Below are 27,815 nucleotides of genomic sequence, written 5' to 3'. Positions count from 1 at the left end.
AGTTGCTTACTGTAGTGTAGTCAGTATTACCCAACACAAATAATATCCCAGATTTATTTGTAGTCTTCATCAACACCAATATAAGTGCAGTGCAGTGTATTCTCAAACAGAAATCTGGAAAGTAGTTGGAAAGGTTCTTATGGCTTATAGCATTCTTAGTAACTTACAAAAATATATATATATATATATGTAAAAATATTTTATGTACAAGTAGGCTACAAATAAACATCCATTGTATTAACATTATTTTATAATCACAGCATTATTCTTTGAAATATATATAGTTGTCCCTTCTAATTGTACCCCTTGCAAAAATAGTACAATAATGAGCTTGTTTTTATCAAAAATCTAATTTGTGAGGTTTTAGCATTTTCTGTTACTCACAACTCACAACTTTAAAAAAGTCGGTTTATGTATTAAAAAATCAGAATATAAAAACCTTCATTGGATACAATTGTGAAATTGAAATTTGTGAGTTTAGAAAGCTCAAAAACATGAAAAACTTGAATTTTGTGAGTTCACAAGCTCAAAAAAAACCTTGAAAAACTCAAAAATATCAAATTAAAAAATAGTTTGAATTTTGCCTAGGACAACTCCTATTCTCTTCCACATGAACTCACAAGCTTTTACATGCTGAAGTTTTACTTTCGAGTCATTGGTGCTTAGTAAATACCAAAGATTCACATTTTGAAAATATAATTCAAATTTGTGAGTTTTTGTGTAAGAAAATTTGAATTGTGGCAAAATTCAAATGTTGATAATTCAATCCCTAAATATATATTGCATTGATTACATTTTGATTTGGAAGTAATGAGTCAGATGGAAGGTCCCCAATATACACATACATTTCAATGTGATGCAGTGCATCTTGCACACTTTTGTCATATTTTTGCTGTCATTAAGTAAAAAAACACTAATCCAAAAATACAGCTGTGGCCTTATGCACTCCAATACTATGCAAAATTCTCAGCCATTGCCTTTGATTTTGATGTTTTGTTATTGTGAAACTCATCCTTAGAAATGAATAGCAAGGAATGAAACATACTTATACCCTAAGTAATCCTAGCAAATGTAACACTCAAACTAAACTCACAGATTTTCTGGAGAGTGTCCTGCAATGTTGAAAATATGCTTCACAGTTTCAGAATGACTTCTCCTTTAGGAGTCCAAGTTTACGTAGAGCATCCTTTCGTGTCTCTTCAGATGCATCACGTCCCGAAAACTGCACTGTAATACCCTGAGGCCTGAACCCAGTAGGTCTTGGCATAGAGTAAGTTCTTCTAATGTCCTGGTGAGGGATTGATTTTTTCTGCTCGTTATTGTCATGAGGAGCAATAGGTTGTATGTTCTTTTCTGGAGATGCTTCACCTTTAAAAATAACAGTTTTCCCTAAGGGTACAAAGGGACTTGGCTCACTCTTTAAAATATTACTGATACTTTTATTGTCATTGGAAACGTTTCTGTTATTTTCATTTGAATATCTTCTGGGAGTTTCATGTGGTATATGTGTATTAGACCCACTCTTTATACTACCGCTGTTTTGATTATCATTTGAATATCTTCTGGGCACTTCATGCTGTAAACTGCTACTTTGGTTTTCATTTGAATATGTTCTGGGAATGTTAGAAGCTAAATTCGTAGGAGATGTTGGCCCACTTTTTAAGTTACTACCAATATTCTGATTCTCATTGGAATATCTCCTTGGATATTCATATGGTAAGCTCTTGGGTGATGTAGGGACACTAGGATCAATTTTTATGATATTGCTGGTGTTTGATTTTTGAATGGATAATCTTGTATACTCATGTGGCAAGCTTTTGGAAAGTTCAAGTGGACTAGGTTCACTCTTTACACTACTGATATTTTGATTTTCATTAACATATCTTTTGGGAGATTCACGAGGTAAGCTCTTACTATGTGCAAAGGCAAGAGGCTCATTCTTTATGCTATTGCTGACATACTGGGATTCATATGAATATCTCTTGTGAGAGTCTTGTTGTAAGAATTTAGGAGACATAGGAGCATTTGAGACTGGAGATGTAGGTAAACCAACTGTTTGGATTCCAGCCTGAACTGTTGTATCTTTAACTAGGCCTAATTTAGTCAGGGCCTCATATCTAGCTTGTTCTGCTGTCACATCCCGAAATGAAGTCTTCCTGCTTAGCTGTTCATAGTTGACTCTGCTGTCTGTTTCATCATCAAGCAAAGATTGTCCATTAATGTTGGCCAACACTTTAGCCTTTCGCTCTTGTACATTGACAGCTGCCTTGGCAATTGTTTTGTTATATTGCTTTCCAACTTGTTTGACACTTATGTTGTTTGGGAAATTATGGGGTCTAGAGTTTGGTGGGCCAGTAAAGATGAAATTTCCTTCACCAATAGGTGATGTTCCCACACTCTTTTTTAATTCAGTTTGCTTTCCTTCACTTGGTGACAATTGTGAGGGATTTAAATTGTCTGCATTCCTCTCTGAAATCTTTTTAGCTATTACAACAGGAGTTGGGATGGCACCAAGAAGTTTTTTGTGCTCTATGGGAAATTCCGGAGATAATATTTCCTTTTCCTTGGGAGAAGCCATTGTTGTAGTAGCCACTGTTGTAGTAACAGGTGAAGATGTATGAATTAGAGTCACTGGAACACTTGTGTTCATCTGTGTCTGCTTTCCATCTTTACATTCCTGTATATCTTTTGAATCTGAAAAAAACCCCGTATGTTTATTAATACTTTATGGTCTTTGCTGCCAGTATGTTATACGATTAATAGATAGTAGTAATATAAGTCTTAAATGATACATATACGGTATTTATTTAATAAATATAAATAATATAGTAAATACCGTAGCCCCTATTATATTGATAAATGTAAGGATATTATAAGTCACCAAGAAGTTCCATGACCATGCTGTATGCATTCAGTATTTGTTCTTTCCTAGTTTTATATTCATCAGATTGTTTTGTAAAATAATTATACAACAAGTTAGTGAGAATAATGCTCTTTTTACATTGCAATTGCAAATTAGTAGTCTGCTGTTTATATTATTGTAATACATTTTCTATTTTTATTTTCAGGCTAATCTGGTGTACTAGTATATAACTTTAAATATCACCCAGCATGCAAGGGTTTATAATATTTTACATAAAACTCAGAAAGTGATGTAATAGCAGAAGGAAGGTTTAACTGAAAAATAACTTACTTGGCAGAGTGTGCAGTTCTAGATTTTCTTCAGCCTGAACTAGGTCTATGATCTCCTCATTTTCTGAGTGACTTCCATCTGTTGATATTAAAGAGTAGTATCCAAAATTATCATCTTGGGAAACTGGTGTCTCTTCTATATCATCCTCAAAGGCATCCAAGGTCTCCTCAAAAAATAGGAGGGCATTCTTCTCTTCACTGGTTAAATATTTGAGGTTCTCGTCATCCTGTCAAGAGAACAATATGAATAAATCCTTTGAAAAGTAATAACAAAGCATTTTCTAAATTTACTATAACAACACATGCATCTAATCTATAACTTACTGAGCTCCTGCTTACATCTGAACTGCAATATCCAAATTCAGACTAAGGGTATGTGAAGTTCAACAGCTGCATGTGGCACCTCCCTATTTCAGAATATACGATATGAGAGGTGTGGTGTTGATTAAATGCTTATTAAGGACAGTGACAGTTCAGGGCCAGGAAAGATAGAACAGAGATACCGTATGTCTGAATCACACTGAAACAGAAAAATCCTAATAAGGCGTAACAGCTGGTTAGATTGCACATATTGCCTAAGACTACTTCTCTAAATGCCTCCCATCAATGCCTCCAAAGTATCAAAGATGCAGACATCACAAAGCAGTAAATTATTTCTAGAGGTATAAAAGAAGCTACTCGGACACAAAATACTTTACATGGTAATGAGCTTATTACACTTCAGCTTCAGGCTTAGGCCAAGTGCTGCATCAACATGTACAGAAAATGTATAAAATCCATATTTTATTTATTATAAAGCAATACTGCTATACACTTAGAATAAACATGACATTTCCTTCCCCCAGATGCTGCAACCATGTTACAAAGTAGACGTTAATTATACACTGGAACAGCAATATAACTACGTTACTATAGTAAGGTATAGGTGTGTATGTGTAAGCACATATTTACACATATTTATAAAAAACAAAATTAAAAAGGACCAGAAAAAATGATATATGCAATATTCTTTCAAAGGCAAATCCACTCAATCTGCCAGCTCATTTCTGCTAATACACTGATAGTAGCGTCAGCACGCACACAGGGGAGCTTTTGATATTTTGATGTAGTATGCATTTTGTTGCTGAAATCTATCCTAAGTGTACGCTCACAAGCCAGTGCCTTCAGTGTGTTTCCAAACATTAGCCAGAATAACACTGGTTTCCTCTATGTGCCCCTGCCCTAACAAACAGCAGCATAACTAAGTATTACTGGGCCCCATAGCAAATTCAAAGTAGGGCCCCAAAATATTAATAAGCTGACAATGATGCAATAAAAATTCTCATTAATTTGGACCTCACTGAGTCCTCCACACTCCTGCCCCACCCTCAGCAACTGCAGGGTCTGTTTCCTCTGTAGATACTCCCCTTCTTACAAAGATGATTTTTGTGGCTTTTTGTTGCTCGATTCATGATGAAGATGCAGTTCAGCTAAGCACTTAGGACTTGGCTGAATCCTAAACTGAAGCCTGACATTGGTGAATGTATAATGGACATTTGTATGCTTATGATTAAGATGACAGCGTCCAGTCACATGCCAAGTTTACCCTCTGCCTGGCAAATCATCTTACAAAGCTAAACTGCATTCCCCAGGGTTTGTACAAGACAGAACACAAGTTTCCTTCCTCCATGCTAAAAACAAATAATAGCTTTATTGGGGAGGCTTGTTAATTCATTACCCCCTTGCTTGCTTGAGTTGTTTCCGGGAGGTGTAAACTGAATGTTTTCAGTAACAATACAAGCCAAAGAATCCCAGTCATTAGTCACAAAACTGAATGTTTCTTGATTCTGTGTCAGGCACATGGGAACAGTCACACGAGCTCAGCATTAATGAATAATGAGTATGAGATAAGCCCCGAATTTAAAACTACAAACCTCTACTACTACCTCTCAGTAAGAAACCCACCTCGTGTCCTTCTTGCCCTCAGATATTTTAATGCGCTAAAAAACAGCAAATCACAGTTCAAATTGCTCCTAATAATGTATCATCAGCAGATGTATCATATAATCCCAAGGGGAACGCAAAATCTACGTCAACTGGAAACTTGAGTGCCAGCTACACAGAGTCTACGTCACTGGCAATCAAAGGATTACAGCAAACATGCTCTACAGAGACAGCAATTCTGAGCCATTTCATTTTATTTAGTATAGCTTTTTTTAAGCAAATTAATTAATTCTTCTTTCTGTTATGCTTTGTTTCTTTGAAAGGATTCTGTCATGATTTTCCTGGTGCAGTTTTTATTTCTAAATTACACTGTTTACACTGCATACAATTGTATTCCTGAACCAAAAAGTGTATTTTTTCAAGTTGTAATATTGGTGTGTAGGCAGCCATCTCAGGTCATTTTACCTGGTCATGTGCTTTCAGAAAGAGCCAGTACTTTAAAATTGAACTGCTTTCTGGCAGGCTGTTGTTTCTCCTACTTAATGTAACTGAATGTGTCACAGCGGGACCTGAATTTTACTATTGAGTGTTGTTTTTATGTCTGTCTTGTGTTAGGGAGCTGCTGTCTGGTTACCTTTCTGATGTTAGGCTGCTGGGGGGGGGTGATATCACTCCAACTTGCAGTACAGCAGTAAAGAGCGACTGAAGTTTATCAGAGCACAAGTCACATGACTGGGTGCAGCTGGGAAACTAACAATATGTCTAGCCCCATGTCAGATTTCAAGATTAAATTAAAAAAAAACTGTTCTGTACTCTTTTGAGAAACGTATTTCAGTGCAGAATTCTGCTGGAGCAGCACGATTAACTGATGCGTTTTGAAAAAAACATGTTTTCCCATGACAGTATCCCTTTAAACATGGGTGGATGGAACTGTTGTGATTTAATAAAGACTAACACATCAAAATTGTTATCAGATAGAGAACAGAAAGTATATAAAAAAATTAAACTTTAATCTAATGCTGTGCATTATCTCCAGGTAATACAAAGCTGTAATACTGGAGGTCTCAGTGCAAATTGTTGCCCTCCAAGAGATATTACTACCCTTTGCCTGCAAAGTACTAATTGTAAGACACCATTTTGTTTAGTCTGTTTATATATGCTTAATATGTTTGTTTGAGAATCAGGGTAAATCAGTGATTCTAAACCCATGAGTATCACAGTAACATTAAATAAGGGGCATTATCAATTCTAAACTGACTCTTTTCACAAAGAAAACTGTATTTAGAAGTGGCTAACTGAGGCAAATATTATTGAAGTCACTGATTACAGGCATGCGCAGGCTTTCCACTAGATGTTATAATATCGTTCATGGGATTTGCTTCTATTCAGTCATGCATTAGTAATCTGGGGAACTGAAGACAGGCCCATCACATCGGACTTAAAGTTGGCATTCTACCGTAATTCATCCCAGATCAACTGGGCTGAGGTCAGAGCTCTGTTCTTCCACTCTCACCTCAGCAAACCAATTCCAATATGTAAATATGGATATTTCCCCAGCTTTTGCACAAATTAGGAATTTTTGGCGAAGAATTGATCACTGCAATTAATTCATTACCAATGAGTCTGGACCAATAGTTCTTGTGGTTTCTACAAACAGTCTCAAACTCAGCGAGTGTTACATCTTAGGAAATTCAATTTTAGAAGAAGTGTGCCAATAGTTTTGGTTACATAGTGTAGTATCCACTCTGTCCTGATTTATTTATTGTTTTTAGCACATCACATTGGCTGGTTAACCACGTACATGTTTCAGCTCTGTATGCACATGAAATCAAATCAGTACCCATAACTAATGGCATTCCTAAGCCTGTAATGGTGTGCCCACACAGGTTCTGCCCATGTATCAAAGATTCCCTGAAGATAGTGTCAGCACAACCACTTCTGTGGCTAGCATATAAGCCAGAGAGCATTGCGTAGGTAATTGCGCACATTTTTTAAATTCGTTATTAGGCTTGGCATGCATTTCCTTCATTCTTTCCAGCTTGTGATATAATGTGTACTTGGTTAGTCACAGGGTATGCCACCATGCTTGTACCTGTATTAATGGGCTATGTGATTTCCAGTATTTTTCTACAAGCTATTTTGAAATATACTGTACACTGATGGTACTGATGGTGTGTTTTTGCAGATCTATTATCTGATGGCTTCACTGCAATAGCAGAAAATCTTGATTTCATTTTAAGCAAGGTCTTCCATCTGCTGTACCAAAGTGCATTTGCTCAATCAAAGTTCCCAAGTACTTGGTGGACATACCCTGCCAGCTTGTTATCCACATTAATGTAATTTGTTTACAAAGTATAGTTTTTCCAAATAGTGTCAGATTGGGGTGTCCCCTGGGCCCCTCTCTCCAGTCGTTAAACTCACTGTGAACATATACCCCCCTTCTGCCCCTCCGTTGCACTGGGTACCTCTTCTTGCAATTGTTTTGCTGCTGCAAACAGAGGTGGGGCAGGGGAGGAGCACCAAAAGTCAGACCAGATCAGAGAACGGGCCTGGGTCACTGGGTCCACATGGACTGAGTCCACTGGGTTTTTTTTTCCTGGTGTCCAGTTGGCCAAGTCCGACCCTGCTGCCAAACCTGTCTATCCAGCAGGCCTTTTACACATTACTTCCTTGTATTATAGAGATGTTTCTCCTAGTCCTTTGTAATAAATATAAATTTTAAGAAGCAGATTTATAGTAAACAGAAATGCAATACAACGTAAGAATTTATTTTCAAACTGCCCATTCCGGAATGTTACATATATCATAATCATTATTTTTGGAATTTTGATCTTTGCCCCCAAATTTTTTAGCCCATTTTAGCTGATGAGGTTATCACTTGGTGAGGTTATCATTTTTAAACCAATCCCCAGCCAGATATCAGACAGACAGGTGGTTTATCACATACATAAGCCAATAAGCTACTGCGAGGCATCAGACATTTAGTGAAAATGATAACAAAACCCATCTGGTAATCATTAATATGCACAAGAATTATATACATAAGAGAGCTTTCTCCATCATTAGAATTTGGTTTTTCATGTTCAACAGAAACATGTGACTCCACGACCTACAGAGGCAGTGCTGTCTAATGTGTCAAATACTGGAAACAACCAGACTTGAATTTTAATTGATAGTTTTGAGTTATGCATAAATCATTGCCTCTGTGTGACATTTCTGCTTAATGAGCTGTATCCTAGGAAACTGCATATGCCACATTCTATCAGACATAGCTTCACAAGTCAAGCAGCTGGACAAACTCTGATAATAAGCTAATGAGCCCATCTTGTATAATTATTTCCTGCCTTACTTTATTACTCATCATCCACATGCTAAAGGTTCATAAGGTCTTGTCATGTCACATAATGTGTACACGAAAAAAGAGTAAGTGTTTTTAAGCAAGTAAACACAAGTGGTAGCAACAATTAAATATCAAATCTCCCATTTGTAGATTCATGAGGAATTTGTTGGGACATGGTTACTTCACTGGAGCTACATGTGAATAGCAATAGCAGTTTTAATTGGTTCAAATTTGTATTATATTGTTGAAAAAGGTTTGGGGCATCAGGAAAATAAAAAATTTGTTTAGTTATTGCAGTCATGCCTAAAAACTAAGAACTGGTGGCTGCTAAGTGGTTTGGGTGAATGTTCTTAAATAATGAATCAACTGTGATATCATAAACATATAAAAAGTAGATGGTTCAGTTAATATTAGTTAGTAGATGGCTCAGTTATATAGGAGAGTGACTACAGAGGACGTAGACCCTGTATATATATATATATATATATATATATATATATATATTTATTTTCAGTATTAAACCTTGGGACATTCCTCCTTTTAGCAGTCCTATAGGCAGAGGGTAGTTGAACTCGTGGTACTTCCTATTATACACAATGGAAAATGGTCTGCTCATAAACTCTCTGAACTATTGTCAAGACAGGAATTACTTTATATAAATTTTCCGATGAGTGAAAGTAAGAGCTATATTTCTAGCTGGCTTGTGGCATGTCACACGAATGAGATCCCATGACAGATTAAATGTATACTGAGACGTGAAATATAGTCTATGATCAGATTGCAAGCTTCTTATGCAATGGCATAGAGTTACCACAAGCTCTGCTATAGAGGTTTGTAATCTGCTGGGTAAACAGAGTTTCTACTTGAGACAAAATATTTAATTTACCTCGATTAAAGTGGCAGTAATATAAATAAAAAATAATTTGGCATTATCTAAACTACTCCATTAAAGGTGTCGCTCTGAAAATGCAGTAGTTTCAACAAAAAAGGGCCATCATCAGGACACTACTTGGTTAAAACTTACAAAAATGCCTAAGACTGAATGAGGCCATTCCTAAATACAGTAGTAGAGGCCTTATTGTGAACCTGCAGTGTCGGACTGGTGCACTGGGGGGACCACCGGGTCTGTAACACAGAGGACCCTGCTCGCAACCAGCAGGGTCCTCCCTTTTCCCGATATCCACCCCAAAGCCCCCACCCTGTTGAGTCCAGCTTACCTACTTCTATATTTAAACTTGGAGGAGTTTGCTGGTAGAGGATCTAGCTTAATAGTTATTGGTATCAAATACCTGCCCTTAACTTTTTATGCTAAGGATGTACAGCATTGCCTCAAGTTTGACAGAGCTTGTTTTAGTGATTTAAAGAGTTTTTGGTTCTAAAATGTACATGTTGGTAGTTCACTAAAGAAAGAGTCTGTGATTTCTTGGTGTTGGTTGGCTCATAAATTAGAGCAGTTACATTTTATTGTAAAGGAAATTCATAGGTAATTTACAGGAGTAAGGTGCTGCAAAAATACAGCCCAGTATTTCCAAGGACTGCAACAAAACTTACTATAAACACAATATGGAGACTATAGGTTACATATATATGATGAAATGTGTTTTATATGTCTGCAACTAGAATAGAAACACAGAAACCATTACAGCACATGGCAATGTTGGAGCAATATAGTTACCTATTTACCCATGGAAGAGAATTATGTCTAGGTTTAGGCTGCACCCTGAGCACGCGGGCATTTAAGTCAATGGCCAGAAACGATGTAAAATGCAACAAATGAGCTAACAGTATTTGAAGCATGCAAATGCCCACTGATACTTCCAGGTGGGAATACATACTGACAGAATCCTCTACAGACTTTTGTTTGAAAATGTCACGGCCACTGGCACTTACCAAGTTAGAACTTCGAGACCTGGAACGCCGACTTCCCTGACTATTGAAACTTCCGCTTCTTTCAGAGTCACTGAACTTGCGGCTGTGGAAGTCAGGTTCCATTTCTGAGGAGCTCAGTTTTATTAGGTTGCTTGGCATTGTTCAAAAAATGAGCTGCTGTAAATAGTCCTCAAGAAGAGAAGGCTGGAGTGTAAATTTTTTACAACCATAAATCATAGCCTGTAATAACAAATAATTATAATTATATCAATTAAATTATATAACAGATAATATATCACGATTAAAGCCTGTAATTTTGCCCATTTCTTTGAGATAAATTATCATCTGAAAAGAAAAATGTGGTTATAACTTCTAGGTACCTTCCAGGAAAGATGACTTTCCAGTTTCCGGTGTGTGGATAAAATTACATCCTGGATGGTTTTTAACATAAGTGTTTTATACTAGTGCACTAGTGCATCAGTGGACCATTACTGGATACCTTTGTATGCTAGTCCTGCCACCAAACAATACTGCATATAAAACTTCACTGTTTATAATGGCAGCCTACAAGCGTTTCTCATCTTTTATAGCTGCTCAGCCAAAACACAAATTACAGGTGCTCTGAATGGTATCACAACAATACTTTACAAACATGATTAGTGAATGGCAGAGTTAACAGCACTACTGTCAGCTGACAATAAAGACACAACAAACCCAGTAAATGAACAGGCCCAACATAATGGAGAATATAAACCAAAAGAAAGGATTACTGGCTGTAGTGATGGTTGATACTTTTTCATAAAACCAATTTAAAATATTTCTTACTACCCATAAATCATGGTTGAGCCAGAGGAAAGACTATTCCCAGCATCATTTACCACTATGGGCTAGGTCTTAAATATTTTTTATGTTCTTGCAGTATTCCAATTCCCTCCTATTTTCTAAGGGGGTAATACTTGATTGTTGTCATAAAATTATTTTGTCCCTCATGATGTCCAGTCTCAAGGGGACCTGGATATCCAGTTTTGTCAGTTCCTATTTAAAACATTATGCAGGATTGGTCAGAACCCTTAAAAGTGATGCACATAAAATACCTTTGATATAAAAGAAAATAAGCTGTTTATTGAAATATTTAAGCAATGTTATTTTTCCAAAGATACAGTTTAAATTCAACAATAAATAATGATTTTATTTACACAGTTTTCTACATCAAGTTAAAAAAAACCAATACATTAACCTAAATAGGAAGTAATGTAATTGAAGGGTTCCATATGGGAATATGTGATTTTTGGAACATTAAAGTTCCTTATTTAAAACTTACATTTCATAGGCGGCTTTCATCTAAAAACGATTGAAAAAAAATTGAATTTTAAATAACATTCTGATATACAGTATATAATCATTTTAAATTGTCAATGGTTTTATTTCAGAATGTAACATCTTTTAGAACTTTACTTTTACTGCACTCCTGGCTCTGATAACTGAAACAATATTGGCAGCCAGTTAAAGCTTGTGCACAACATAATCTCTTTCAAATGCCAGTTTATCCCTAATAAGACATTGTAATGATCAATTATATATTTAGAGAACAATAAATGGTTTAAAGGGATTTTCTTGCCGAGCAAGCCAAGGGTATTCCCCTATCTAAGAGATGCTTTAGAAGTTAACGCTTAGTAAATCAAATAAGCATTACTCATGATAGTATCACACTTACATTTTATCAACCCGTTTCCTCTAATGTACACTTTTCATTTTCCTATATCCTACGGTACTGCTTCTATAAATTGTATATGTCTGTAAAAATACACTTTTACATGGAAGCAATCCTGGGCTTAAGTTAGCGCAAAACGTATGTGATCTCCCCCACCAGCCAGTACTTTTATTAACTCTTTGATCTCAATACTGTATGGGGAGGGGATATGTTCTGCAACATTACATTGTGGTGGGTCTGGTAGACTGGTGGGAAAACTTTGAACCTTCAGTTAATTACCTGCAGAAAGCTGCAGAATCAAAGAATATGACATTTCCTGATTTCAACTTGCTTGTGAGTTATGGTTAGGTCAGACAAGCAGGAAGCTTTTAAGTGTGAGAGCCGACAAAAAAAGCTATAAATTACAACTATGGACACAGTTTACTGACCCCCTCCTCCATCAAAATATAGGAGCACAGATTCTGAATGCAAATAGAAACAACACATTTGAATCTGTTGATATGTGGGCTTGATCATCAGTTGCGAACTTTAAAACATGGATATTATAGATAGTGGAGTTCCATTTACCTGTCAGGTTCACATACTAAGAGGCTCCTCTGAAGGGAGGACAAAACAGACACTGGGAACCAAGGCTGACAGAAAATCAAAGTAGGAGTATTAGAGACTTGTAACTGTAGTGTGAATTGTGGGAACAGTGTCGGACTGGCCCACCGGAATACCAGGAAAAGTCCTGGTGGGCCCAGGAGTCAGTGGACCCACTTGTCTCATGCTGCTAAACATTTGGCCTATTTCATGGCTATTCCCTATTCCTATGAGAGCAAAGAGGCTAAATATATGGATTAATAGATTATAGTATGTAAAGAAAAGAGACTCGGAGAATAGAGGTTGAGTGAGAAGAGAAAGAATAATTGCAGTGAGAGTGGGCCCCTGGTCTAAGATTACTTGGTGGGCCCCTGGTCAAAGGTTTTTGGGTGGGCCCCTGGTGTCCCAGTCCGACACTGTGTGAGAATATTTTATATTTCACTTCCAAGGGGATGTTTTGTTCCATGGAACTGTTAAAACTTTTTGCCATTGTGCTCTATAGTTTGTCTTTTACTGTACCATTTCGAAAATATTCTTGGTTAATTAATACGTATGTGCAACTAAAATCAGGACATGAAAAAGCAATTTCCTAGTTTTAAGTGCGAACTACAAATCATGTCTGAAATTCAGGTCGTGGAAAGGTCTACATAAACAGCAAGTCATGATACCATGTGTGCTTTGCTAACAAACCAACAATTAAGTTAGCATTGGTTTCCCCTTACGATTACTGCTGGTGATTTACATCCCAGAAACCCTCCATCTTAACCTGTCAGCTGTAAATTCAGTTAAGTGACATCCATCTTGAGGCATTGATCTGGACAAACAATAATGCTAGAGATCTTCACTCTTCGCCTCCCTTCCCCAACTGGTTGTACTTGATTTTCAAGTACAGCTTTACATTCTTCTCAAAAGAATGAGCTAGATAAACATACTTGTCTTAACCTGGGAAAGTTCCTGGAGACCAATCTTCTAAACACTAAAAAAAGTAATAAGAAAAAATAATAAGGTAGCTCCACATTATACATGCATAGCTAGCTCAATTGAAATCCTTTAAAAGGGTGGTTCACCTTTAACTTGACTATTAGTATGTTATAGGATTGCTAATTTAAAGCAATTTTTTATCGGTCTTCATTTTTTCTTCATTTTTTGTCTTCTTTTTCTGACTCTTCCCAGCTTTCTGGGGGGGTTAATCTAAAAGCAAATGCTTTGCATGGCTACGCATTAAGGGGTTATTTATCCAAATCCAAAAAGTTTTCACTATTTTCTGAAAAACACCTCGACCAAATCGGACCAATCGGATCAATACATTTTTTATGAAAATTTCTTGTGTGGGAAAAAACTCGGATTTGTCCCAAAAGACTGTAACTTTTTCAGATTTGAAGCCCGAAAACCATAAAATTTTTGGATTATTGAACGAAACCAGGATATAAACGGGACATCTACCATTGACTTCTACTTAAACTTGGCAGGTCTGATTTGGAATACTTTTTTATTCAGACTTTTAACACCATCGTAAAATAAAATAAATTTAGAAAAATCTATGAAAAAATGGTGGGTTTCCCCTTTAAAAGTCCGACCAGAAGAAATCTGTATTGTTATTGCTATTTTTTATCACTGTATTCAGGACCTCTCTTATTCATATTGTAGTTTCTTATTCAAATCAATGCATGGTTGCTAGGGTAATGCATGGTTGCTAGGGTAATTTGGACCCTAGCAACCAGATTGCTGAAAATGCAAACTGGAGAGCTGTTGCATATAAAGCTTAATAACTTAAAAACCACGAGTAATAAAATGAAAACCAGTTGCAAATTGATACAGAATATTACTCTCTTCATCATACCAAAAGTTAATTTAGTATAAAATTTAAGCAACTGTAGTTAATTTCTAGGGAAGTCACCATTTGCTTTTTAAATGAAGTGCACAGAAATATTTACATGATCCTATAGCCCATCATCCCCTTTTAATGGCTCCTCTCACTATAACATACAGCTATTGAAAAGGTTTACTTTACATGTATTACTTGCAGTGCATTAGTTATTAAATTAAATGAAAAAATACGGTATATGGTTACTGGGATGTCACACAACTAAAAAATGCAAATGCGTCCAGCAATGGCCCATTACTAATTTAAATGTAAACTATATATATTGCAGCAAATGGTATTTGCATTAAAAGACATTCTTAGCACCCTCAATAATATAATAACCCATTTTTGTTTCCCCTGGACTGTATAAAGTAATCAATTATTCTTAGCATATGTTATTTCCACTAGTGGATTGAGGATTACAATATAAGGCCCTTGCCATGTAGAAATCCACCTGCCATTTTTTTATCATTTTCATCAGAAGCCAATGAACTTGCTGTTATGTTTTAGGTTGTGAGAATAAAATAGAGCACCCAGAGAAAGATCTGAATAATAAGAGGCAGGACTGAACATGAAAACAAGACTCGAAAGCCTTATATTAGTTTTCATGCAAAAACTTATTCCCAAAAGTTGCAAAAGAGGAAATAAGACGACAGCAAACACAGGGCAGAGAAGAAGAGTTCATTGAACATGGACAAGGGAATTCTGCAAACAAATGAATTTAAAGAGTCTGATCATGTGCACGGCATCAGCAAATGCATGATTTGAAAAAAGTCACAGAGAAACAAAAGATTTTCTGAGAAATGTACTTTGGCCACACATGCTTTGAGAAACCAGGGCACCACAGAGAAGGTGATATTCCTTGACATCCAGGAAAAAGGGTAATGGAGACACACTCTACTCTTGTACACAGAGGCAAAGGAATTCAAACTGTTTCCAATGAACTGATGTTCTATCAGAGGGATATGTAGCAAGCAAACTGATGGGTTCAGTGTCAAACTGGGAGACCAGGGACCCACCCTCAGTACTATTATTCTTTCTCACTCAACATCTATTCTTCTAATCTCATTTCTTTACATACTATAATCTATTATTCCATCTATTTAGCCTCTTTGTTGTCATAGAAATACCGAATGGCCATGAAATAGGAGAAATGTTTAGCAGCATGAGGGCCCCCCGACACCTGGGCCCGCCAGGAGTTTTCCTGGTATCCTCGTGGGCCAGTCTGACTCTGGATGTGATGCAGGGTTGCACACTGCTCTAATACAGGATTGTAGGGCCATGCTTTCACAGACAAATACTACTCTATCATAGAAATGTTCTAACACATGGGTTGAAAGGGGTGCAAACTGCTCTAACAGGGGAGTATAGGGGGATGCTTTCTTTTTTCTTTAGGTTCCCTAGGCTGAAAAGTGTAAGTGCAAAAGTTCTCTCTACACCCTATTATGTTTGCAATGGATAACCCACATGATATTTCAATCTAGATCTGTTTGTAATGGTTAGTAAACTTTCAGGTTAAAACCGACTTTGTCCTATGTTGTCAGGAATGGGTTAAAAATACCGAATAAAGTATATGCTCGAATGGATTTTATTTGACTAAGCCATTTAAAGTATATGAGGTTATCTTTTGAAGTCTTTGTTTTGCCACTATCATTTACAAGCCAGTTATTAGGCTCAGATGTATCCGTTTAACCCTGTCTGCACAGCAGCAACAATGACAGTAAAATTGATGGGTATAAGGTGTTTTTTTTTTTTACAGAAAGCCCTACATGGATATGTTTCCTTTGTTAGCTAGTTTCAAGTCAAAGTATACCCTGGAAATAATGGGGATTAGATGTCCAGAATAACACTTGCCTTCTGTCAAGTCTCTTTGTTCCGCACGTATACTGTCTAGATGTGTACTTGTGTGTAAGCCTGCTTTTGTGAGACAACAAGAAAAAATAACACTGACAAAACAAGTGCGTATGAATATATGTAACCCATCATTTGCCAGATTGGCTATAACAAGACATATACAGTTAAATTGCTGCACGCTGAACACTAGTTTACCTAAGAAACCAATAGTCTCTCTCTCCCTCTCTCTCTCTCTCTCTCTCTCTCTCTCTCTCTCTCTCTATCTATCTCTCTATATATATATATATACAGTATATATATATTGAGGGTGAAAATCTTGAATTTTGAATGAACTAGGAAAATAAAGTTGTTAAGAGAATATTCCCATTAGCTTCTCTAGGATCTAGCCAGCTTTTGCTTGTCGAGTTTTTTACTGGTGGCTATTTGAGTTTTCAGAAAATACTGGCATGTGTATTTTTTATTTATTTATTTATTTTTTTAATCATAAGCTCCTGAGCCTATGATTAAAGTCATTAAGCCTTCTGCAATAAACAACTGCTTTTATTTAACCAGAGTGCCACCTTGTTTGTGTATAAGAAATGTTGGATATGGTTGGGACGCCAGTGGCTGAACACCCAATATATGGAGGAGCTGTGAGGCGGGAGATGCATGATGGAAAGTGGGTCTGGAGCAGCCTTTTTTTCGTTAGCTTTTCACTTTTTTTCTACCTTTTTTCTCAAATCGAGAAAAAACGCAAACTCAATTTTTATCAAATAACCCCCAAACAGTTTCTTTTTTTGGGGGGGGGGGGGTTAGCTAATCATTTAGGCAAGGAAGAATGATATAGGGTGCTGAAAGGATATTTATCCTGTTGTTGGAGCTTCTCATAGGTCTGGGATACAATGAATAGCAGCTTGAGTACTTTGAGTAGGGAAAGATAAACTGCAGTTCTCTCTGAGGTTATGTCTAGCTGTTGATTGGCTGGCATTTATAAAAAAAATGTACTTAAACTGCATCTAGTAGCAAATCTAAATTAGCAGTTACAAATATATTGCACAGGATTTAATTTTAGCTATACAACCCTTTTAAATTTCATGTTGAGGTGAGTTTGATACTGAATCAAAGATCCAGTTGTTGTGGCATTATTATAACAGTATTGTCCACTGTTGGATCAATAATTAGTTCAGCTGAGTCCATAAATATTGTTCTGACCCAAAATCTACTGACTCCCCCCCAGCCAGGAACAATACTACTTAATAAGAACCAATATACAAAAATGCATTTAAGAATCTTAAACTTTTGAACACATAGGGTCCTATTTATTATGCTGTGGAAAATGAAATTCGCTGGGTAAAATAAATGGCAACTTCATCAAGGTGTGTGCTATTTTACACCATGCCAATGCCAGATTTGCCGCCGATATTTTACACTGCTTCAGACCTTTGTAAATAAGTTGAAGTTGCTCACAGCAAAAGTGCGTAGAACAATTACGCAATTTTAATGCTCGTTTTTACATGGCAATGCCTGTCGATGTGTGGTGAATTATTCTGCCATTTTTTTATGCCACATAATAAATCTACCCCTGATAATGAGCTCCTGATAAATGTATCATATCCAACATTACATTTATGTCCACATGAATGTATTAATTTATGGAAAGCATTCCACGTGCCCAGCTTGGATTGTTAGCGATTATTATGACCTTACAGGAACAGGAAAGGTTACATGCTTTCTGTAAATCTACAAGTGCGAGTGCACTTACAGACTCAACTACGGAACAGCATACGGATATGACTGTGACTGTGCAAACAAGAAAACAAATTGTATACATTAAGTGGCACACCTATAATTTATATTCAGCGCAGAGTAAAAGCAGAGAGGGAGAGATGACTGGATCACTTAATTGCTGACTGAGTTAGGGAGTGTTGTATTTTTGTCTGTGCCTCTTAATTACTTGCTTGTGCACATAACAGAATACACTTCATGCTGCAGCCCCTTTCCTTAGCCACAGTTATAATAGAAACAGTTGAACAATTCCTTTTTTAGTTCCATAGCCAAGGGGATTTCAGTCATTTTGAACATCATTTAACAGTCCCCATCTAGTTCCTATTTAGTATAATAATTACAAGTGCCCCATAACTGGCCACCAGGATCACCCCTTACCCACTGTAGAGAGACCCTAAAGAAGGCCAGCCTGAGAATCTATGTTATTGACTTCATTACAAATTTAGATCTAGAAGTTAGCATGATGCCCAAGGTTACTTAGAACGTTCGGCATAATTGTTCCTACAGCTTCTGCTACTTGAGCTACAGATGCATCCTTTAAAAAAGAATGTTGTTGCTTTTCCAGAGGAATCACAAACCTTGCCTTACCCAGCTGGTTCTACACTTTTCCAGTAAATTCTAAACTAATGTTTGTTACAAAGCATAAAAAAAGAAACACTAATAGATGTAAATGATATTCTCCTAAAGGTAAAGGTCACCCATCCTTTGAAATAAAGGGTTACAATTGTTCAACTTCCTAGAGTGTGGTGATCCTTCTTGGCGTACATATATATATAACACCAGTTATATACATTTATTATTATTATTTATTATGACCCTTTATTTAACCCTGATGATTCCAGAGAAGACTGCCCATTGTGACTTCTGCATGACAAGAAATGCAAATATTTGGCTACTGTTTTTGACAGATATTGTCTTTTCTGTTTGAAAAATAAATATGTCAGGGTCTGCAGACAAAACGACAGACAAAATACAGGACAAATATAACATACATGTCTGGATCTGTTTCACATAAGGGCTGATTTTTATGCCTTACAAAAGTGGTGTTAAAATGAATTGCATAATTATAGAGCTCCATTGTACTCTTTACATTTATGTACATGTATATCCATGCTATTCATCTCTTTCCCAGAAATGCTTAATGATTGTGGTATATATAAAGGTGTGCACTTTCTAATACAGCTGATGGTTTTTCATCACCACACATCTGGTGTAACCAGCTGACATGAATGGCACAAGGAGAAGAATGAAAAGTGATGTAAAAAGTGCCAGTGCTCAATGGCAGCATTTAACTTGCTTTTATCAAGATAACACGGCTTTTTCTGTTCTTCCAGAATTTTACACCCTACTGCTTAACAGATCACACTATACAAAATGTACACGGATTGCAAAATGAAGTGTATTTCAATGTCAGCTTTAAAAAATTCCCCTTATTTTGGAGCTGCTACATATTCCAAAATGATCCATTAGGACTATATTCTGTACTATCCCAGTGTCCTGAATGTCCTACACAGTGAAACAGAATTAATATTATCCATGCTGAAACTGGGCAAGAGCAAGGCACCAGGTAGCACACAACCTACAATTTTCTATTACAAACAGAGAGCTGCTAGAGACTCACCTGTGCTGAGGGGCATGGACCGGCTGAGCTCTGGACTATGTCTCAGTATCGCTTGACAGTGTCGCTGAGGAGGAATCACACAGGTGAATGCGGCAGGTGTTTAACTGCAGAGTTAAGAGTTACGAAAAGAAGTGGGGAGGGAAGGACTTTAGGAATGTTCATTTAGAAATCAGATCACACCCTTGAACACATGTACAAGATATGTAATGCCACCTAGTGGCACCGGTACATTTCTGCAATAAAATCCTTCCCAGGAGGTGCAATAGGTATATGTATGACCAGTTTAACTTCTTTCAAAGTATCCTTTAGTACAGGAAAAAGTATGAAGGATTCTATTAAGAATTTGCTACTTTTGTTCCAAGGTGTAGCAAATCTGGGAATTACAGTTCAACCATGATTAATGTTCGTTATAACAACATCATGGAGAGATATTGTTCTGCACTTTTTGTTGGATTTTTAATGCATTATTGGGCATTGGAATGTGTGCTAAAGTCTCTTTAACATGACTTTTTGCATTAAATGTAAAAACGAAGTTTAAGAAGAATAATCTTGGGTTTGTGCCATATGCCATTGGCTGTGTAGTAGGTTTCTCACTTACATCCTGGCAAATATCAAATCCACAACCTTTATAAGTAACTAGCAATTACCCAAGGTCAATTGTGGCTCTCTGATTAGCATTGATCAGCTCACTCTCTGCTGGGAGTTTACATTTCTTAAAGGTAGCCATAAACGTAGAGATCCGCTCGTTTGGAGACGCGATATTGGACTGATCCGATCGTGGGCCCTAGGGCCCAACGATCGGATCATAATGGATCCAATATCGGCGGTCAGATCACGGGACTGCATACATACATAGATGTGGTCGCAATCTGATTGGATTTTTTAACCTGCCCGATTGAGATCGATCGGGGAAGCTCGTCGGATGGCCCCACACATGGGCCCATAAGCTGCAGACTCAGTCTGTCAGCAGTTTTTATCGGCCCGGACCTCTCTACCTGCTCTTAGATGCCTCTAGAAAGTGTTTATTGGATATTATTTAAATGGCAGCATTTTGTTCACTATATACTGTAGTAATATAGTCAAACCTATTGCTCAGCTGCAGGAAAAACAAACAGAACAACAAACTGCCAACATGGCACAAAGATTGGCCCTTTTCCAGCAGGCCAATCAGGCTTAGCTCTATGCAACTGACAGGATCAGGTAACCTATATTAAAAGTAGCAATGTCTTCTTTCCCTCTGTTGTAAAATCAGGATATTAAAAATCATAATCAGTAGAAATTCAAGATGCGGATACAAGTTCACTTAAGCTGGTTTTTTTCTTCACCACAGCAAAAAGGAAATGCCTGTGCATTGAGAAACCTCACAAACCATAGAAGAGATTAGCGCACATAGCTGCAAATCCACTTCATACTAAACAGCCACTTAACCACACTCACCACGTCTGCTTGATATCATATTGGCACACATTCTAATTACATAACTTTGTGTTTGACACCTTAGTGCATCACTCAGAAGAGGCGCGGATATCAGCAGCTCCCTTTCTGATGGAAGGTGAACCCATTCCTTAAATTGTGCTGTGGACACACCTGGAAAGAAAGCAGTAATTAGATCATTTGTATAAATATTTTGACAAATAAACAGTACTTTTGCATTTTGTTTTTATTTTAATTATCTTAAGCAATGTGTGTTGCTTATCTGTTGTTGGTGGTAAGTGGGAATTGGGTGTGTAAGGGTGTTACTAGTCATTCCTGAAAATAACCACTAGAAACAGGTAAGCCTTGGACAAACAGGTCATATGCTGTAACTGGCAAGTTTAACTATATACACCAGAAAAGGTTGTTCACCTTAAAAATAACTTTTAGAGGCCCATTTATCAAAAGGTCGAATTTCGAATTCATGTGAATTTTTTTTTACTCTAATAAATACGAATATACTCACAATTTGACTGGGAGGTTATTTAAGAAAAAATTGAATGTCTAATATTCGATATTCGAATAGTTCCGACCCAAAAATTTGAATTGTATCTGAATTGTACAAATCGATTTCTTCTCTGAATAAAAACTCGAATGTCAGGAAGGCTTTTAACATCTCCAAATACCTCAATGGACCTCTGCCATTGACTTGTACATGAACTCAGCAGGTTTCAGGTGTCGTATATTCGAATTAGGACTATTTCCATGGTCAAGATGTGATAAATCCCACATTTAAATTTACATTTGAATAGGGGGATTACAATTTGAATGTGTGAATTACGACACCAAAAAAAATTGAATTTAAATTTACTATTCGACCCTTAATAAATCTCCCCATTAGTATCATGTACAGAAGCATATTGTAATTGGTCTTCATTTTTAATGAAACTCTGGCCCTTCTTGAAACCCTCTTGTGGCAAGCTGAGGATGTTAACAGTCCTTTACAGTCCTGTAAAGATTCAGGGGATATGAGCAGGCTGAACACCAAGAGAAGTCTGCTTGCCATGTTCTGTAATAGATATTGAAGGTATTATAACGCCACCCATGGTAGCAACAACGTTTCATTAAATACCTGCAGTTGGAAATCTAGGGTCAAGCAAGGCCATCAAATGAAATGGTTGAGAATTTGAGTTGAATACCTGACTTAGTAAGTCTGGCAACAAAACAGGTTCAGCCTCTGAGAGACTGATGAGGTAACATGTAAAATGTGCAGGCTGGAGCAACTCAATGCATCTTGACATTAGCTGGTCACGCACATACTGGCCCAGTTTTGCTGTTTCATCACCTGGAACTAAATACAAAGCATAAATCTGTTTGTCATAATAAAGTATGTGTAATTTAGTCACTGCTGTGAACTAAAGATATAGTAGAAGTTGCCTTATGCGTAAGACATGGTTATTGGATTTCTCAGTTTCAGAAAGTGAAACATTACATTACATTAAAAATATTTATTTTATATTTGTGCAATGACACAAATATTTATGCACATATAAAATTCACTCTCATGAACTTGATCTGCTATTGTTAAGTTTTTTAGGGATTTGCATGTTATTGCTCTTTACAGAATCATCAAAATTATAAAAACCACAAAAGGTTAAAACATACATGGCATAGTAATGTATGCAATGTATTCACCAGCATATTAGTCTACAGAAAACACAACACTATAGTATATGAATGTAATATCAATATACAAACATTAAGGGGCACATTTACTATTGGTCGAATATCGAGGGTTAATTAACCCTCGATATTCGACCATCGAAGTTAAATCCTTCTACTTTGAATATCGAAGTCGAAGGATTTACCGCATTTCGAACGATTCGAAGGATTTTAATCCATCGATTGAACGATTTTCCTTCGATTAAAAAATTCTTAGAAAGCTTATGGGGACCTTCCCCATAGGCTAACATTGGTGCTCGGTAGGTTTTAGGCGAAGTAGGTAGTCAAAGTTTTTTTTAAAGAGACAGTACTTCGACTATCGAATGGTCGAATAGTCGAATGATTTTTAGTTTGAATCGTTCGATTTGAAGTCGTATTCGAAGGTCGAAGTAGCCAATTCGATGGTCGAAGTAGCCAAAAAAAACTTCTAATCGTCCTTCTAATCGTTCACTCGAGCTAAGTAAATGTGCCCCTTAGTTTTAACATGTGATTTGCAAGTTTAGTGAACTATTGCTGCTTAATGTATTATTTCTATCACCACTGCTTATGTCAGTAGTGACTGTCTCATTTTTCCATATTGCACCAGAAAATAATTCAAAACAAATAAAAATAGTTTGATTCCATTACAGTGGGATTGCCATTCTTGTTTTTATTGATACCATGAAGGCGACCCAAACATGTTAGGCTCTGTTGCAAACCTGGTGGATTATGATAAAGGGGCAAGCCCCCAAAATATTGCATGCAGCCTGTACAGTGTCGGACTGGCCCACCGGGATACCAGGAAAACTCCCGGTGGGCCCAGGTGTCAGTGGGCCTCTTGCTTCTAACCATATGGCCTATTTCATGGTCATTTCCTATTTCTTTATGGGGAAAAAAAGAGGCTTAATAATGGAAGAATAAAGTATAAATAAGAGTATAAATAATAAAGAGGTTAAGTGAGGAGAGGAGGAATAATAGTTTGGAAAGTGGGCTAAGGTTTTCTGGTGGGCCCCTGGTATCCCAGTCCGACACCGAGCCTGTATGACATAATAAGCTCAAGGAATACCCCCAGTGGAAAATCAATTTTGTATGCCAGTTCTGTGTTCTTTATGGGTTATGAGAAGACCCCTAGATCCCTATGCACAGTAGCAGAGGCAGCTATAAATACTTCTTTATAGAACCTCTTGTAAGCTAGTCTACTTCAAAACATACCACTAAAACAGAGAAAATAAATACACTGCAACTTTTTTTGTGTGTGTAACCAATGTATGTAGAAATATATATCAGTAATAATTACAGACATCTCTAATTATAATTGTCATTATAATAGTGACATTTTAGATTGGTCAGATGAAGGGAATAAGAACTAGCATCTAGCGAACTAGGTAGAAAACAGCCAGACTTTCTGTACTCCATGTGCATTCAGTCATTGTTGTTTCGTTGTGGATGCTGTTGTGGTAATTGGTAAATAACCTAGGATAAGTAGCATGACAATATTAGGATAATAAATTATGTAGCAAGAGCTTTTTTGCCAAATATACAACTATTAGAAGTCATTGAGGTTTCCATGACCATAAAAAGTCACAAGGCCATAGCTCACAGATCTTGATGTGTCATCTAATTGTCTAATAATGTTTAAAAGGGGCTGCTATTTTTTTTTTATAATTAAAAGGTTTCAGTGAGTCGTGACACAAGTAGTTTCAACAAGAAGTGATTATAAGGAAGTTTTTGTAGGTTATTAATTGGGTATTATCTGGTAATTCCTGCAGACCTTGCAGAAGCAAACAACTTTCACATGGCAAAAAAATGTACATCATCTGAAAACCATATTTTCCACCAAGCTATTTCTCTGTTCCATTCACTGGTCATGTCTCATGAGTGTGTCCACACTGGTTTCTGCTTTTGAATAAATGTTTTTATGCCTTCCTGCCCATTTTGCATCGCTAGGTTTTCAACCATTACTTGAGATGTCAGTTTGTAAGCAACATTCAATTTCTGTGCCATCTGTCTGTAAAATGTAGTTTTGCCAAGTGCAACCACTGAGTGTAAGGAAACCTTACCTGGCGTCCCAAGATGGCGTCTCCCAAGATGGCGGCGGCTTCCATGTGGTTCCTCCTGGTCGCAGCCCTGTGACATCACGCCAGCATCAATCGAGGTGCGCGTCGGATTGGTCGCCGGCGCCAAAGCGTCAGCTTCAGAATGGACGCCAGCATCAAAAATTAATGCGTGAGGATGCCAGCGTCATGACGCCACTGCGTCTATTTTGGCGCCAAAGGAGGCCTATAAAAGACGCTGAGACACTGCTCACATTGCCCTACAATAGGTTCTTCATTCTGAGTTCCTGGGTGCGCTTCTACTGTTATTGTCTTGACCTTTGTGTATTGATCCTTTCCTGTTCCTGATTACTGAACCCTTGCTGCCTGAACCGACCTGGACTTGACCACTCTCTTTCTTAATCCTTGCCTGTACCGAAATCTGTCGGACTGGTGCTTCCTCCTTGGTCCGCTATTCCTGTCTGAGCCTTCGGGCCCCTTACACTGAGTGACTTGTTTGGCAAATTTTGAGTGCAATTCTATTTGTCTCAATTTTTTAGATTTCTCTGGGCCCACCCTACTATCAAGTCCGTGTAGCAAGGCATCATGGGCTGAGATTGGCTCACCTCTAAACAACATTTCTAGGGCAATCTGAAATAATAACAACAATATTTAATATAGAAATGGCCTGTTTTGTTGCATTCAAACAGCATTGTTTTTACCTAATAATAACATATAAGAAATTAGCATAAAGGGGTCCTCTACCCTAAATCTATTTAATGCATAATGAAAAATATACGTAATTCTATGAAAATTACTCATGTACATTTATTAAACATTTTCAATGGTTTTAAAGTTATTTGTAAATTTAATTGCAATCAAAAGCAGTATCTGTCTGTCTGATCTCATTGTTTTGACTCCTGAAACAATGTTGTAGCCAGGTTAATTAACAGGCTTGGTCTTGTTACAGCAGACACAGAGAACACTGGGGGGCAAATTCACTAAGATTCATAGTATTTCCGCCAGCGCTACGCAAATTCACTAAAATCCGAAGTTGCGCTCAGGGGAAGCATAAGGCTGCGCTAGCGTTAATTCACCAAGCAAAGCAATGTTACTCTTGCGATGCTTAATTTGCATACGGCGACAAATTGAAGTTACAATGGAGGTATATGTACTTTATTGCACTTCGCCTGGTCTGACTGGCGTAAAAAAGGTAGCGTTCAGAAAAATTTGCGCGTCATTGAATTTGCGTAGTTACGTCCGTTGCGCAAATTCGCCAGGCGTAAGGATGTGAAGTAACACTAGCGAATTTACGCTAGCACTTCGTCGTTTAGTGAATTTGCCCCAAAGCCTTAAACATTCACTACTCTCATCTGCAAATACATTTATAAACATCTTAAAATGTTTAAATAATGTATTTTACATATAAGTTGCTTAGAATAAAATTTTCTTTTATTATGGCAAAAATATTTTTGGGTGGAGGACCCCCTTTAAAAAAAATTAACATTCATGCTTATTAATTTAGGTTGTGGCCCAGGAGAGGCATTGTGCAAGAATCAAACTGATACTTTATTAAAGGAATTTCTCAGGAATGTGAAAATAGCTTTCAGTTCTATTTTATCAGTATCGATATGCATAGGGTCATTTTCTCATTACATAGCATAAATATAAGTATGTCTGTTAAGCCAATAAATAAAAATTTCACAGTCTCATCAGACAACAAATATGTATATAGGTAAACAATCACAGTTCAGATAGTACACTGTACTCGTCTGCCTTGTATAACATACACCTAAGTATATTACTATGGCAATAACTAACATTTTTTGGCACTGTTCTTCCAAAAGCAACACCTGGAGTGCTGCAAGTGGCACTATGTTTATCATACTTGGGCATTTTCTGATTAGCCAGTGAAAGTGTGCACTAAAAGATTTCCAGCAAGATTAGCTATGGCTTCTATGTTTGCAGGGGCAAGCAGGCAGCTACCGTCAGTTTTCCTGGAAATATCGCTTGAAATTATCTTTTTAGTTGATGGACAAATCGTACATTTAAACAATCGTTTTGAAATAATTGTGGTTTCACGATAACTAAAAGATCTTTTAAAAATCTTTACATCTATGGCCAGCTTTACAGTCTGTGTTCATCCCCATGTGTCATTCCTTTTACTTTCTAACACTGTGTTACGGCTCCCTCTGCTGTTGTCTTTTGCTTTTGCAAGTTGGACATTATATATGTGGCTAGTGTGGGCAGGATTTTTATCCCTGAATTCCCAGATGGGCAGTCCTATAGATTACAAATGTGCTATTAATGGCCAGAATGATTCTGGGATGTAGCATACACAATATAGAGGTTACTGCTTGTGCCATCAAGTGCTTCAAGTGCTTGTGTACATGCAATTATTACCAGCGGTGTACACTTTTTATTTTATTTTCAATATAACATTAGGTTTTACAAAGAGAACTTTGTGGGACATGATACTATGGGGGCCCCACAGCGAGTAAAAAAACTGCCCCGTGATCTAGTCTTACATCTCTAACTGCTACTTTTCTGTCTCTTTCTTGGATAAAACCTCCTCACCACTAGAACTCTCTATTGGAACCTATAAAGTTTTTATCCATGGACTGCTATTCTTCTCACTATATACAGGGCCCTATTGATATATAAAGGCACCCTATAGGGTAATGTAATAAGGGCTGCCATCAGAAATCACGGGGCCCTGCACAACAAACTTTCTGGGCCCCCCTTGACACCCCTCCCTCACCCATCAGTAGGATGGCCACACAAGACACAAGCATTAAACATTATGTACACAACATTAAGCTTTTCTGTTATCCACTGTGTTACCTGTGCCTATTCTCCTTTTTCAGTTTAGAATGGCTGCCCCCATGGCTATAGAGTATTTTGTTTTATAAAAACTATAGTAGTCTTTCTGATGCCAACAGACAACA

The 27,815-nt window shown here is 37.1% G+C and overlaps 1 protein-coding gene across 1 annotated transcript; it reads right to left on the bottom strand.

The window, feature by feature from the left end:
* Positions 1 to 556: 556 nt before the first annotated feature.
* On the bottom strand, positions 557 to 19,857 carry proser2.S (proline and serine rich 2 S homeolog). The gene is made up of 4 exons (XM_018255723.2): positions 19,721 to 19,857; positions 10,346 to 10,564; positions 3,194 to 3,419; positions 557 to 2,694 (listed from the first exon to the last, which is right to left on the bottom strand). The coding sequence occupies exons 2-4, from the start codon at positions 10,481 to 10,483 to the stop codon at positions 1,142 to 1,144; spliced, it is 1,917 nt and encodes a 638-aa protein (XP_018111212.1). The 5' UTR covers positions 10,484 to 10,564; positions 19,721 to 19,857; the 3' UTR covers positions 557 to 1,141.
* Positions 19,858 to 27,815: the final 7,958 nt, after the last annotated feature.

This window comes from Xenopus laevis, chromosome 3S, assembly GCF_017654675.1.
Source record: "Xenopus laevis strain J_2021 chromosome 3S, Xenopus_laevis_v10.1, whole genome shotgun sequence".
Lineage (NCBI taxonomy): Eukaryota > Metazoa > Chordata > Amphibia > Anura > Pipidae > Xenopus > Xenopus laevis.
This window is presented reverse-complemented; position numbering and strand designations above follow the sequence as displayed.